The 15,791-nt window shown below is 34.5% G+C and overlaps 1 protein-coding gene across 1 annotated transcript in view; it reads right to left on the bottom strand.

Moving 5' to 3' along the window:
- LOC107686490 (chondroitin sulfate N-acetylgalactosaminyltransferase 1-like) overlaps positions 1-15,791 on the bottom strand; it is a 43,120-nt gene that overhangs the window by 1,340 nt on the left and 25,989 nt on the right. The window contains exons 5-7 of the mRNA XM_016483525.1: positions 5,000-5,178; positions 3,505-3,599; positions 2,221-2,302 (exon numbers count right to left, since the gene is read on the bottom strand). Coding sequence (XP_016339011.1) covers positions 2,221-2,302; positions 3,505-3,599; positions 5,000-5,178 — 356 coding nt within the window. The remainder of the gene's footprint in view (positions 1-2,220; positions 2,303-3,504; positions 3,600-4,999; positions 5,179-15,791) is intronic.

Genomic DNA, 15,791 nt, shown 5'->3' with positions numbered 1-15,791 from the left:
CATAAACACATTTCATTACACCAAATACACAAAATAATGTTCTTTTTAGCAGCATCATATGACTCCTTTAATGCATTTACCTTTCTCAAGATCCTGAAATCATTATAAAATACTATTAAAATAATTACATGCAATTATTACAACTGTTTGTTCCATCACAGACTCGACGTTCAGTATGCACTGTAAAAATGTTGTCAGATAACCTCAATATGTATTCTACTATTCTTATAGGCATAGTTCACCCAAAAATTCAATTTTTGTCATTATTTATTCATCTTTACTTCATGACTTTATTTCTTCTGCGGAACACACAAGAAGTTATTTTGAAGAACAGTTTTGTTCCCATTGACTTCCATTATAATTTTTGACCATACAATGAAAGTCAATGGGAACCAAAACTGTTTGGTTACTAACATTCTGTCAGGACCACTATCGTCAATATAACTTACGATTAGCATACATTTTAGGTTGGGGGAATGGTTCTGTTCTGGGCAAACACTCCGTGAGTGCATGGATAGGAGCAGGGAGAGCAGAATACCCCCCCTAGGGTAACAGAACAGAACCAACATCAATGATAAATGTAGCAGATACCACTAATGTTCTACGTGATTATTTTAACAACATGATTCAGTGGTCTGACTCAATGATATATTCAATGCCAAGTCCTGACTGGACGAGAGGAGGAGCTGGGGATGGAGGTGGATGATTAGTTCTTGAGCGAAGCGATAGCTGCTGAATAATGACTGAAGGGACCTTATGAAGGGAATTATGAATGGTGTCGCGATCCTATAGGTAGACGTGGATCAGCTGAGTGTCAGCTGATGCGAGCTTGACTAACATGGCCTGCCAGAACTATCGCTATGCTCCATTTCTTCAAAATATCTTCTTTTGTTTTCCGGAAAAGAAAGAACTGAAGTAAATTATAACAGATTTCTCATTCTTTGGGGTGAGAATGTTTTGTGGATCTAGCAAAGATCATGCAAAAATAGCTCCTATTTATTTAAGGCAACAACCTGTTGCACATTTCAAATTTGACCACTGTGTTGTTAATGTGGCTGCAATGTTGTTACAGCTGCAACAATAATAATGTATCCGCAGAAAGAACATTTTGAATAAACACTTTGTTTACACACATCTCCTGTTGTTGTTAAAGGGAAGCTTGAACTTCCCTCAGGACAAACAGCTGTTCCTGTAGTTTTGTCCAGGAATTTGGATATTTGTTCATTTTGTATTTCCTATTTACACTACTAATAAAATTTTTTTAGGTCAGTAAGATGGTTTTTATTAAATAAATTAATTCATACTTTTATTTAGCAAGGATTCATTAAATTGATCAAAAGTGATAGTAAAGAGTTAAATCTATTTTATATGAATGACGTTATTTCCTGAAAAAATGATCAATTTTCCACAAAAATATGGAGCAGCACAACTGTTTTCAACATTGATAATAATAATAAATGTTTCTTGAGCAGCAAATCAGCATATGAGAATGATTTCTGAAGGATCATGTGACACTGAAGACTAAAAAATGCTGAAAAAGAACTATGAACAAGTTACATAGTAAAACATATTAAAAATAGAAGTTATTTTAAATTTGATTGTATTTTTGATCAAATAAATGCAGCCTCGGTGAGCATAAGAGACTTCTTTGAAAACATAGAAAAAATCTTACTGATGCCAAACAGCAGTGTATAACATGATGTAGCGTATGTATTTGTTTAATTGTGCGTATAAATGAAGTATTGACTTCCTTAATGGAGCGTATGGATTTTTGGCTTCAGTCTGCTGAGATGTCTATGTTCATGTGTTTCCTGAAATGCATATACTCTACCAAACATCAGTATCTATATCAGCTCTTATTGTTGTATCACGTGATGTTACACATGTCTAGACAGGAGAACGGTTAAGTCGTGGGAACCACTTGATTCCCACAGGTGGGACCTGTTGTGTTCTCATTAGCTGACTCATGCTATATTACTTCTACTGCCTCTGCGTAAGTGTTTCAAGTGCTTTTTACATTCAAAATGACCTCAGGCTGGATATCTACATTTGGCTATAGATCAAATTCTAGATACATTAACAACTTCGTCCTTTATTTCTAAACTACCTGTGCTACCATCAGCTGCTCTTATTTACATTCATTTGACCAGCCGTATAAATGAATACCGTATAAATGAATTTAATTCATGTCAGTCAACAGCTGCTTCAGAGGACGGTTACCTATATTGATGAAATCGGATCTGTATTGGCAGGTCATTCCAAAGCCAAAGTCCCTCCAAAAGCCAGTGTCTTTCTTAATGATCTGTAAATGAATTAATCCTGATGAGCATGAACACAAAAATACTCTTTTATAGTCGTCTGCTACTGTCTGCGGTCTCATTCCCAGTCCAAAATGAACACTTGCCAAGCACCAAATGTGTGTGAAATTGCTTTTGGCGAGTAAATAAAACTGCCAGCTGCCAGTAACTACATAACAAACTGAAAGAATGATGCAGATGTGATAAAAACACTATGTTACTATCATTAATGAAAACCAAAATTACAAATAAATGAAAACATTTTCATTATCAGAAAGGATAAAAACTAACACAGCTGGAAAAACTTTGTTATTTTTTCAAATAAATATTGCTTAAAGGGGTCATATGATGCGATTTAAATTTTTCCTTGCTCTTTGGAGTGTTACAAGCGCTTGGTGCATAAAGAAGATCTGTAAAGTTGCAAAGACTAAAGTCTCAAATCCAAAGAGATATTCTTTATAAAAGTTAAGTCAACCATGCCTACCTAAAACGGCTCGTTCTAACACGCCCCCACATGTCTACCTCACTATGTGAAAGGAAGAAGGCGTAACTTTAATTCTTGCTGTTGCCGCCACTGCAATGTTGTGGAGTTGCTGTGTGTTTCGTTGTGAAAGCGAAACTACTTTGTTTGGTCTTCCAAAAGAGGACACGACTAGAAATCAGTGTTTAAGTTGTGTTTAAACACTGTTCCAGAACAGTTCAACCCAAATATTCAGATGTGTGCAGCGCATTTTATGGAGGATGAGGACTGTTTCCTGTGAGAGTAGCCTACACTGCGTCTGTGGCACAAAGGCTGTTTTAGAACAGTTCCAACTTTGCAAGGACAGTCTGGCGCCTAAAATAATGTGTTTTTTGAACCTTAAACCGCATAAACACATTGCATTACACCAAATACACCAAATAATGTTCTTTTTAGCAACATCATATGACCCCTTTAAAATATAGTCATGGCCAGTAAGAAATATTTAGGCTAATAGATTTTCACAATTCAATCAGCATTAGCAGGTGTGGCAAATGTCCTTTTGGCCCCTGGTCTCATGTCAGCTTTCCGCATTATCAGTACATTTAATCAAGCTCTTTATTATCTACACACTCAGAATATCAATGCCGAGTGAGCGTGATGATTGTGTTCCATCACAATGCATCAATTAATCACATCAAACTTGATGAAGCATTTTAATCTCCTCATGAAAATGAGTTGCATTACCAGCTGCTGTTCCACAGGGGGGATGTGATCATGACTGCCGTAGATTACAGCTGGGTTATACTGGCTGAAGAGAACAGGGTAAAACACTTTCTTTCCTAAAACAGAGTCAGATCACACAGCTGGTTATGATACGAGCACAGCATATATTCCTCATTTAAGCACTTATCATTAGATGGTCATTCAAAAGTTTGGGGTGGTGAGATTTTTTATGTTTTTGAAAGAAGTCTTTTATGTTCACCAAGGCTGCATTTATTTGATCGAAAATACAGTACAAACAGTAATATTGTGAAATATTATTACAATTTAAAATAACTATTAAACTTTTTGAATAGAGCTGTCGAATTAATTTTGTGAGACTAATTATGGAAAAAATACACATTAAAATTAACACATTTAATGCGCCCTGCAGTTTTGGTTACATAATTAGAGTATTAATTAATTAATTTTTTAAAAATTATTTCATATTTCAATATTCATTTTTTATATTCAACCCAATAATGTCCATTTAAAACCCATTAAATGCATTCCTGGCGTCTCTTTACAGTCTGTGTAAATATACATAAATGCCACTTTAGTAAACACTGCAGCCTTAAAAGTTTATTTGTAATAAATTCTAAATAAAAAAAAAAATATTTCTTTCTAAAGCTGCTTTTTATAATGTCTATTCAATGCTTTTCTCATTTAACACGACAATGACTTTAAATGATATTCTGGAGAGGTAATTTCTAAGCCCAAATTTAAGTGTGAATAATTTGTGACTAATTCTATTAATTAACCAGAAAACCATGTTGATTAAAAATTGTAATCACTTGACAGCCCTAGTTTTAAAATGTAATTTATTACTGTAATGTAAAGCTGAATTTTCAGCATCATTACTCCAGTCTTCAGTGTCACATGATCCTTCAGAAACCATTCTAATTTTAAATGATAAATAATTATACATGCCCTTAATGTCACTTTTGATCAATTTAATGCGCTCTTGCTGAATAAAAGTATTCATTTCTTTAAAAAAAATTCTTAATGAACCCCAACTTTTGAATAGTAGCATATACGTACACATATACATTTAAGCCACGCTTAATCATTTATATGACAAGACTCATTTATTTTAAATAATGCTAGCACAGGTGCACTATTCAAGCCAAACATTTCACAATAAGAATATAGAATAGAGTATTTGAGCACTAAACAACATGCTTGTCAATTGTTGCTGATCATGTTGATAATTGTGTGTGAATCTCTACACCTGTGGTTAGTCTATTAGCCACACTTGGAGAAGTGATTCATACATCAACTAAATACCATGACAACAGCTGATTAAAAGTCAATGCAGAAGTGGTTGGAAAAAGGAAGTTATTTCTGAGAAAAGCTCTAGCCGCATTTGAGTCAGATGTCAATATTTTGTTTCTAATGCAAAGCCATTTTTAAGTGTCCAAATTGCCAGATTGGCTCAGCTCTGTATGTACTGTATATATAGATCCCTCTCTTCTCTCACCAGGCTGGGCATTCAGACGGCATGTGTCCAGGAAGTCGGCTGTGAAGAAGATGTCCACGTCACAGAAGAAGAGCAGCACGTTGCCTCCCTTCCAAGCACGAGCGCCCACATCCAGCCCTCGACCCCGAGAAAACTCCTCATTCAGCTGAATCAGAGTGAAGTTACGGAAGTTCAGCTCCCTGAAAGCAGACACATGAAAATCACACAACGTTCTCTCATCGATAACCATCAAGAACAGGACAATTACTCGTCAACCACGTCTGTGTGATATAACTGCTATCATAATGCAGAAAAACATTAAATAGTAAATTAAATGAAAAATGGTTATGCATAATGCAATGTGTAATTAAAAAAAAACTGACAGAACACCTGTAAAAAACAATACAGAAAATGCCTTCATGTTAACAGAACACTGGGCCGTATTTTTACTGACTTTTCTTAGAAGAGTACATTGCCACCAAAACTGAGCAGCACTAAATATACAAGTCTACCGTTTTATGGAAAAACGAGTCGATTGTGACAGCAGAGTAAGATGTGCTGTGATTGATGGCGGGTGCTGATTCTACAGCGTGACCCACATCATTTCTCACGGATAGAGAGAATAACAGGCATCCTCAGACAGAGCTGCGTGTATGTGACTAAGAATACAATCAGCCACACACACACACACACACAATATTTGATACACACATAAATGTATTAAAATAATGCGTTCTTTAATACTTACACACACGCACATTCCCTTTGCACTCATTTTAGTACATAAATGTGCACACATCACTATTACCATGGTATTATTTCATATTTCACACACACACACACACACACACACACACACACACACACACACACACACACACACAAAAAGATGATTAAAGTGTAATGTGCTGGGCTGGAGCCAAGCTGATATATAAAAGCACGATGCCACCACACACAGTGCAGATAATACCTGCTATTAAAGCCATACAGCTGTTTTAGCAGGAACAGGAAGAGCTACTTCCTTCATATTATTGAATCATGAACAATGCAGCACCCACACTATCAAACACTCTAGTTTACAATTGAGATCTGTTCCATAAATCAAGGTTGTTGTTGTGTGTGTTTATATATACAGTATATATATATATATATATATATATATATAGGGCAGATAGACGAAAATGGTAGTAAAATGAAATACTGGAGCCACAAGCATTCAGAAAACACTAGAAAAATGCTTGTAAAGCACCTGTAACATGCAGCTGCCCTGCTGCTCTTATTGGCCCAATACAAAATATAGGCCAGCATGTCTGACAGAAATAAAAAAGCACCTACTTTCTCTGACCGAGATTCATAACCCACGTAAACATTGCTCCAACCCATGGGAGTTGTTTTACATTGAATAAATACATACAAAAGCAGACATCGTTAACATACCCAGCCAAAAAATGTTCAATAGCCACTCGTTGGTGCAGATTTAGGGCAGTTACAAATAGTAGGCAAACAAGATTTGATTTAAGTCACATTAGCGGAACGGATTTGGAATAGAGCCTGAGGCGTTTCAGCGTGCATGCATGTGATATTCAGTTTGCCATCAGCCAGAAAAACACTCCAAATATTTCGTTCTATGATACTGACTTGTTTTCAAAGGCTGGCAACTGTCTAGGATACTTTTCATTCCATCAGTCGAGTCATTGCATTTTTCCATTTCACTTCAGCATGCAAAACCACACAGAGAAATTGCATGTATACTTAGACTATATTATATGCAGTATATATACAGTATATATATATGCATGTCCCCATATGACCCCAAAGATGGGTTTTGTTATATTATGCTAAATTCTGGAGACAATTTTCCCCCCAAACTATTCTTAAATTAATCCACACACAGTTACTGGCATGTCTGATCAATTCAATGTGTTGTTTAATGGTGGATATTTCATAATGAGTACTTAGACTGCTAAATTTATGCATAGTGTCATCATCAATATTCACGTCAGCCAGGTTTGTATAATGCAGTGTTACTTACACTCTCCTCTCTTCCCCTTCTCAAATGAACACAAATTATTAATGTGCATCGATTCACTTTGCCCGGCAGATATGGATATCATATCTACCTACTTTACTCTGTGAGGATTGATGTTGATGGTCTTGCAGTGAAGGAGCTAAGGATTCTTAAAGGAATAGTCCACACAAAACTGAAAATTCTTCATGGGAACAGATTTTGAGAAATTTAGCATCGCATCACTTGCTCAGCAATGGATCCTCTGCAGTGAATGAGAGTCCAAACAGCTGATAAAAACATCACAATAATCCACAAGTAATCCATAACACTCCAGTCCATCAATTAATGTCTTGTGAAGTGAAAAACTATGTTTGTAAGAAACAAATTCATCAAGATGTTTTTACTTTAAACCGTTTCTTCTGGCTAAAATACCCAGTCCATAATCCATCCATTTGTTTGGACTCTCATTCTGACGGCACCCATTCACTGCAGTGGATCTATTTGTGAGCAAGTGATATTATGCTAAATTTATCCAAATCTGTTCTGAACTCATCTACATCTTGAATGGCCTGAGGGTGAGAAAATTTTCAGCTAAGTTTCATTTTTGGGTGAACTACTCCTTTATTAGCAATTTGTGTGTAGCTTCAAGAGAACAAACATAAAATGTTTTGCTGTGTTAGTTATTCATTTATATAGTTTGTCATTTAATAATTTATTCAAGCCATTTTTATTATATTTTCATATTTTATATTACTTACTATTTCCTTGCTATTGCGATGCTTGCTATTGTTGTTTAATCTAACAATTGTGTGGTTTATTTGTCTTCATAAGTTTCAATTCCATTTCAAGGTTTTTACGTCACAGGACAATGTGAAGCAATAATTTTCCATTGCTTTTGGTTTGGTATAATAAGACTTGTTGAATTTGTGCTGGTCAAACAAAGTACAGGACAAAGTCTGAGCATTAAAACATATGCAACATAGATTATTCAATAACCCTGCACATTTTTATCGCCACTTCATCTCCTGTGTCCTCTGTTAACTTCTGAGAACATGACAACAATAAAAAATGTTTTAAGATCATATAAGCAGAAGTAGTAATTCTTGATAGTTGATTATAGTTTATTAATGCCACAGTGTAGAAAGCCAACATTACATCACAAAAAAGGCTAAAATATCATTTTAGAATAGTTTAAAGAAAAGGCTAAACTAGTTTTTATAGCATTTTGAAAGATTTTGATTCAACGTCATTAGAGGGGTTATACTGTAACATCTAGCAGCTGTGAGATGTTAGAACACATATAAATCCTAAAATGATTCAAGAGCTGAGATTCTTTTTGGAGATTTCTCAGCTTTAAAAAATTTGCTAAAATGTGTTAAAAGAGCTGTTAATGACTAGACTCTTGAGGCTGGAATCGTTTTTAAGGAATTGAAACGGGAAGCACTTGCTGTATCAGACTACTGGGAAAATCATTCACAAGACATCTGTGTTAACCCAAGAACAGGGAGATCAAAATAAACTAAAAAATACAACACGGCGAAGGGTTTTAGAAAAATGAATGCTTCATGTTGTGTAAATTGCAATACAATTTTATAACTCTTTCTAAAATTAAAGGTTATTTCAGGATGTTTTGGTTATATTATCATTTTAATTAGCAAAGGATACTGCTCTATTTAAGGTTAAAATACTGCCTCAAGACACACTTTACAGGTCAGGAATGTCAGGAAGTCTTAGACTTCAGGAAACTTGATGCCATTTTCATTGCCAAAAACAACTACTATCATCAGGCGTACTTGAAAGAGTTAATCATACTTTGAAATCCAATTGGTAAAATATGGAATGACAGGATTAACATGGCTAGTTGCACTTCCATTAGTTCTGTGCATAATATCAGTTCTGTCATGACAACTCTCGGAGGGATTGGCATGGTAATGTACATGACAATGTTAATGTATTTGGTCTTGGCGGAATAGATCTGCTACGCTGCTGCTGCAGCAGAGCAAGTACCGAGGCTTGCTACTGCCAATACATCCACAACATGCTGCTGTAAGCATGTAAGAAATACTGCTGCTGCACATATAACACATATGAATAACCCCCATATAGCATACATGAATCCCCCCTTAGCAGATCTATACAGGTGGAGCTGGGGAAGGTGGAGGATTTCTGAAGTGCACTGCAAACTGCTACAGCAAACAAAAGCCAGGTATTTGAATATTGAGCAGTAAGCTCATTGGCTACCGATACTGGAGAGAACCAATCAGCTGCCATGTGACAGTGATGTCGCCAGGTCAGATTGAGCTAGACCTATCGGACTGCGCCATCTAGAGTTTCTAGTATTTCATCAGCTAAAAGCTGGACTGAAGGTCAATCAGTGTCATCATGCAGGATCTTGCTTAGGACGATGTGCATTTAATGCCCTGGATAATATGTTCATGTCTAGAATTACATATTGATTTGTGGATATTCTCAAAGTTAATTACAGCCACATTCAGTATCAAAACACCAATAGCTTCAGTCCATCAAGAGATATAGATACTTAGAAACTTGGAGACAAGAACATTTTGTGGCTATTAAGCAGTTGTCTAATACTGTTTCACTATAAAGCGTTACGTTAATTAACCTAAAAATGTATGCCATATAATAATGCAAATTAACTGGTTTTATTCAAGTCAGAGAAAATAAAGTTTTTTTAGTTTTTTTTTAGTTGTAGCACCCTATATGGGCATAATTAGATAAAAATGTCCTGCTGTACCAGTGTGTACCAAGATCTGTAAAGTCTGGACTTTATAGAGATTGGTCAATAACTCGCGATTAATTATACTCTCGAAAAATGTAGTGGATTATGTCTTCGAAACAATTTGACAAGTCTGTTTCTGTTTATTAGGAGGCCTTCAAAAATGGTCACTAGTAAAGCTTTGACTATAATATAATAAAATTATGAACTTTTCATTTGCTGAAAATGTAGTCACCCTCTGGAAATGTAGCGTTACATCACTTGCTCACCAGTGGATCATCTGCAGTGAATGGGTGCCGTCAGAATGAGAGTCCAAACAGCTGATAAAAACATCACAATAATCCACAAGAAATCCACACCACTCCAGTCTACCAACGAATGTATTTGTGAAGCAAAAAAGGGCATGTTTGTAATAAAAAAGATCCATCATTAACCGCAAATTTTGAAGTTTGAAGCTTACAGCAAAATACAGTCCATAATATTCCATAATATTTTTCCAGTTTAAAAGTTGTCTCGTCTGAATCAGGAGAGAAATATGCACAGATCAAGCACTGTTTACAAGGAAAAACAGTCCAAAACATCTCTAAACAAATATGTGGGTGGATTTTGATGTGAGAGGACAACAGGGGATGGACTTTTTTGCTGGATGAAGCATTATTATTGATTATGGTCTTGTGTTTTGGCCAGAAGCAATGGTTTAAAGTTAAAATGTCTTAATGATTGATTTGTTTCTTACAAACTTGCAGCTTTTCAATTCACAAGACGTTGTTAGAGTCACAGAGTCGTGTCGATGACTTTGGATTATTTTGTTTTTTTTTATCAGCTGTTTGGATTCTCATTCTGACGGCACCCATTCACTGCAGAGGATCCACTGGTGAGCAAGTGATGCAATGCTACATTTCTCCAAATCTGTTCCCATTAAGAAATAAACTCATCTACATCTTGGATACCCTGAGAGTGAGTAAACCATGCAAACCAATGAAACAAATTTTCAAGTAGAAATAACTACTTATTAAATAATACAGTTTGCAGTGATTAAGAGACATTCACACTGACAGTGATTTGCAGTGACAAATCAAACTGAAGTTGTTGATGCTGGTGATTTGAGGCAGCAAAAGCGAAGGTGACTCTTGATGTGGGATGGTTGAGATTGTTTGGCTACAGTATGTGACAAAGTCAAGCTCAACTTTATGCAAATGAATAGTCGGCCAATGCAGCATAAAGTTTCAGCAACTGTCAGATACAGCAGGCGAGTGTGTGCAAAATTATGTTAATAGCAACTGTGAGCAATTTTCCTCTTCTCAATGATTTTTCTCTGCCCACATACAGGGACATAAATCGCAAAAATTATGTGTGGAAAATTGTGTCAAAACTTGTGGGCATTCCAAGTGGGTTGGATTCATGGATTCATAATAATTCATCTTGTTTATGATATGATGCATAATCTACTGCAGCAATACATTTACAAATGCTTTTCCCTTTAGAATGTTCATTTTTACTCGCCAGAAACTGATTAATTGACAAAACAAAATGACATTTAATTTTTAACTAGCAAACTGAATATGCTGGTCAGATGTTGGATAATATAATATAATATAATATAATATAATATAATAAAATGACAAAAAGAATACAATTACTAAAACTTTAACTAAAATTAAAATGAAAACAGAAAATTTAAATTAAAAACTGATTCCAAATATTAATAAAAGCAGTATATAGTATAATAGTGTGTGTGTGTATGTATATATATATATATATATACACAGTTGAAGACAAAATTATTAGTTCTTAATTATTAATAATAAATTGTTAAAATTATTATTATAATTATTATATTATTTTTTAAATTAATTCCCAAGTGCTGTTTAACAGAGAGAAACTTTTTTTTTTTCAACACAGCATTTCTAAACATAATAGTTTATTTAGGAAGCTTGGAATGTTTGTAATACAAATACAAACAAAATTATAACCAAGAATAAAAAAGTCTACAGGCCAAATTTATTAGCCCTCTGATGTTAGTAGTCAATGGTGTATCCCTTTTGCTTGATAACAGCCTTTAGTTGTTTGCTGTAGTTCTCAACAAGTTTCAGGCATGTCTCGTGAGGAGTTGCAGCCCATTCCTCCTCAGCAAATCTCTGGTCTCCTGGCATGGACTCTGGTCTTCAGTGAGCCCCACAGATTTTCTATTGGATTCAAGTCTGGGCTTTGTGCAGGCCAGTCAAGGATGTTTACTTTATTCATTTGGAGGTAGTTCTACACCAGAAATTAGGTATGCTTTGAGTTGCTATCATGCTGGAAGACAAAACGTCGACTCAAACCATCTTTTGTTGCAGATTGCCTGAGGTTTTCTTTCAAAATCTTCTCGTAGTCTTCCATTTTCATGATTCCTTTGACCCTGACGAGATTCCCAGTTCCAAACGCACTGAAACATCCCCACAGCATTTCACTCCCTCCTCCATGTTTGACTCTGGAGACGTGTTCTTTGGGTTGAGCACCTGTCCCTTCTTTCTCCAAACATAGGCAACATCTCTATGGCCAAAGAGCTCTACTTTTGTCTCATCTGACCAAAGGACACGCTTCTAGTATACATCGTTTTTCTCCAGGTTGTCCTTCAAACTTCAGTCTAGCTTGGAGGTGTTTCTTCTTCAGAAGAGGAGTTTTTCTTGGTCGGCAACCTCGCAGACCATTCCTGTCCGGGCCTCTAGTGTCCGTCTTCGTTGAGATATCAATCCCAGACTTGACTAAATCATTCACTAGTGTCTTGGCAGTTGTTCTTGGGTCTTTAGAAACCACTCTCAATAGTTTTCTTTACAAAGTTTTTGAAATCTTTCACTTCCTGTCTCTGTTCTCCACCATGTGGGTCTCTTCAAACTTCTTGATAATATTCTCACGGCTGTTCTTGACACTTGAAAATGCTTTGATAAATGTGTATATGTTTCTGCTTTGTGAGCGTTAACAATTATTTTTCTCAAGTCTAAACTAATTTTGTTGTCTTTGCCATGATGACAGTACATATTATTTTGCTAGTTGTTTTGAAATATATTAATCCTCAGTTTACAGTGTAATTTAAAGGCTTAGAGGATTCATTCGTTTAATTAGGCAAGTTAGGTTAGTTAGGCAAGTCACTGAACAACAGTGGTTTGTTCCATAGCCAATCAAACAGATCATTTCTTAAGAGGGCTAATAATATTGACCTTAGCAATTTTTTGTATTTTTGAAATAATTATTTTATTCCAGGCAAATTGAAATAAATAAGGCTTTCTACAAATGAAAAATATAATAAGCAATACTGTGTTAAAATTCTATATATATATATATATCATGGTTACAGTGCCATACAATGGAGGGCAATGAAAAGGGAAGATTTTGTTTTTGTTAAAGCACTTGAATTTAATAAAAGAGTGATTAAAATGATTTTCTTTTATGGTAATTATGGAATCATTTAGAACTTAAGTTGTATTTAAGGTAAATTCCTTTAAGAAATGAAGATACAAGCATTCAGGACCGTTGGGAAATTACAAACAATTAGCTCTAGACATTCAGAAGAGAGCTGGAATGAATAATCAGGAAATTGTGGAGCATCCACTTAGGCTCCCTTGATTTCTGGTCCACAGAGAAGCCAATGAATTCCCACAGAAGGAACAAGAGCTGAGCTGATTATTGGCCCTCCCCTATCCTGAAAGCTACAAGGCCATGATTGCTTTCCCATTTCTCCAACAAATCCTCTCCAAAAGTGTCCCTCTGTGTGGGGAAAACAGTGCTCAGGTGTCCAGTCGCATGCGAATGTTTCTGCATAAAGAGAAAAGCCCTTTTCTTCCTGTGAATTGAGAGATATGTTATCCGCTGCAATGCAGGGAGGTTTCCAGCCTGACCCTGGCTGGATTCCAGGCAATCTACTGCTCCGTTGATTTCATCTGCCTCCGAGCCGCATCTGAAGTGACCTGTTATTTTCACACCGGCTGGAGGTCAGAGTCACTGCAGTCTAATAGTGCAGATTCACTGACCTCCAGTCAGTAATCACGAGAGCGCAGCTGAGCTTACTGTGTGCCAGTGGGACTGATAATGACGAATAGTCACACAATATTTGTCTGCATAGATTTAAATGTCTAATATTTATATTTCTATATATTTTTCTATTAAGTTATTTTTTTGTGAATTACTAGTTATCATAAGTACTAATTCATATTATTTTAAATCTAAAATGAAATTGGAAATATTAATATAATGTAATATAATGTGTTATTGTTCTTTAAATATACATACATATGCACATTTTTATACTTTTTATATATTTTTATTTATTCTTATTATTCTTATTATTATATATATATACACACATTTTTATGCTTTCTATATATTTTTATTTTATTTATTATTATTATTATTAGTGTATTATTCTCTGTTCTCCACCATGTGGGTCTCTTCAAACTTCTTGATAATATTCTCACGGCTGTTCTTGACACTTGAAAATGCTTTGATAAATGTGTATATGTTTCTGCTTTGTGAGCGTTAACAATTATTTTTCTCAAGTCTAAACTAATTTTGTTGTCTTTGCCATGATGACAGTACATATTATTTTGCTAGTTGTTTTGAAATATATTAATCCTCAGTTTACAGTGTAATTTAAAGGCTTAGAGGATTCATTCGTTTAATTAGGCAAGTTAGGTTAGTTAGGCAAGTCACTGAACAACAGTGGTTTGTTCCATAGCCAATCAAACAGATCATTTCTTAAGAGGGCTAATAATATTGACCGTAGCAATTTATTTGTATTTTTTAAATAATTCTTTTATTCCAGGCAAATGGAAATAAATAAAGCTTTCTCCAAATGAAAAATATAACAAGAAATACTGTGTTAAAATATCCCTGCTCTGTTAAAAATCACTTGGGAAATATCTGAAAACGAACTGAAATTTCAAAGGGGGGCTAATAATTTTGTCTTCAACTGTATACAGTATATAATATAATGTAATATAATGTGTTATTGTTCTTTAAATATACATACATATGCACATTTTTATACTTTTTATATATTTTTATTTATTCTTATTATTCTTATTATTATATATATATACACACATTTTTATGCTTTCTATATATTTTTATTTTATTTATTATTATTATTATTAGTGTATTATTAGTTATTGTAAGTAATATTTCATATGATTTTTATAGAATATAATTATTTTACTGTTGTATGTATATATATATATATATATATATATGTGTGTGTTTGTGTGTGTGTGTGTACATTTTTATACGTTCTATATATTTTTTATATTATTAATTTATTATTAGTAATTATAAGTAATATTTCATATTTTATATAATATAATATAATAACATTTAGTTTAACCAGCAGTTATTAATGTCTTGTTTATAAAATTCATAAAATTATTGGACTGTATAAAAGCGATGTTACACTTGCTATTTTAAATTTATTTTAATTACTTATTAATGTAATATATTTATTTTACATCTCTTTATTTATATATTTATTACAATATATATTTCATATTTAACACCACTCACAAATGTATGCATGCATCTCATTAGAAATTCAAGTTGCCGCTGTGCATTTGATTATTACTCAGTATATCACCATCATCTTTTATTAATACAACTCGTTCAGCATTTTAATATATTCATGAAGATGGGCATTTTAAGTTTGCTTGATCTATAAATTAAATGAATTATTTATGCTGGTTAAAACTGGTTTCTGTCTGTGTAGACTTTCTGATAGCAGAGGCTGAGTGTGTGATCAGTTTGAAGACCCACAGTTTGGATAAAAATCCATAATGCATTGGGAAAGAGATTACTGGAAGGATCTTAAGACACCCCTCTGGTTCCTTTTTATTTAACTGTGAATTTCTCAGTCATAACCTACTGAGGTACACACACTTCCGCGCACACACACACACACACACACAAACACAAACACAAACACAAACACACACACACACACACACACACACACACACACACACACAAACACAAACACAAACACAAACACACACACACACACACACACACACACACACACACACACAAACACAAACACAAACACA

The sequence above is a fragment of the Sinocyclocheilus anshuiensis genome, unplaced genomic scaffold (genome assembly GCF_001515605.1).
Source record: "Sinocyclocheilus anshuiensis isolate Anshui unplaced genomic scaffold, SAMN03320099.WGS_v1.1 scaffold838, whole genome shotgun sequence".
Lineage (NCBI taxonomy): Eukaryota > Metazoa > Chordata > Actinopteri > Cypriniformes > Cyprinidae > Sinocyclocheilus > Sinocyclocheilus anshuiensis.
The sequence above is the reverse complement of the archived record's forward strand: the minus strand, read 5'-3'. Positions and strand labels throughout refer to the sequence as shown.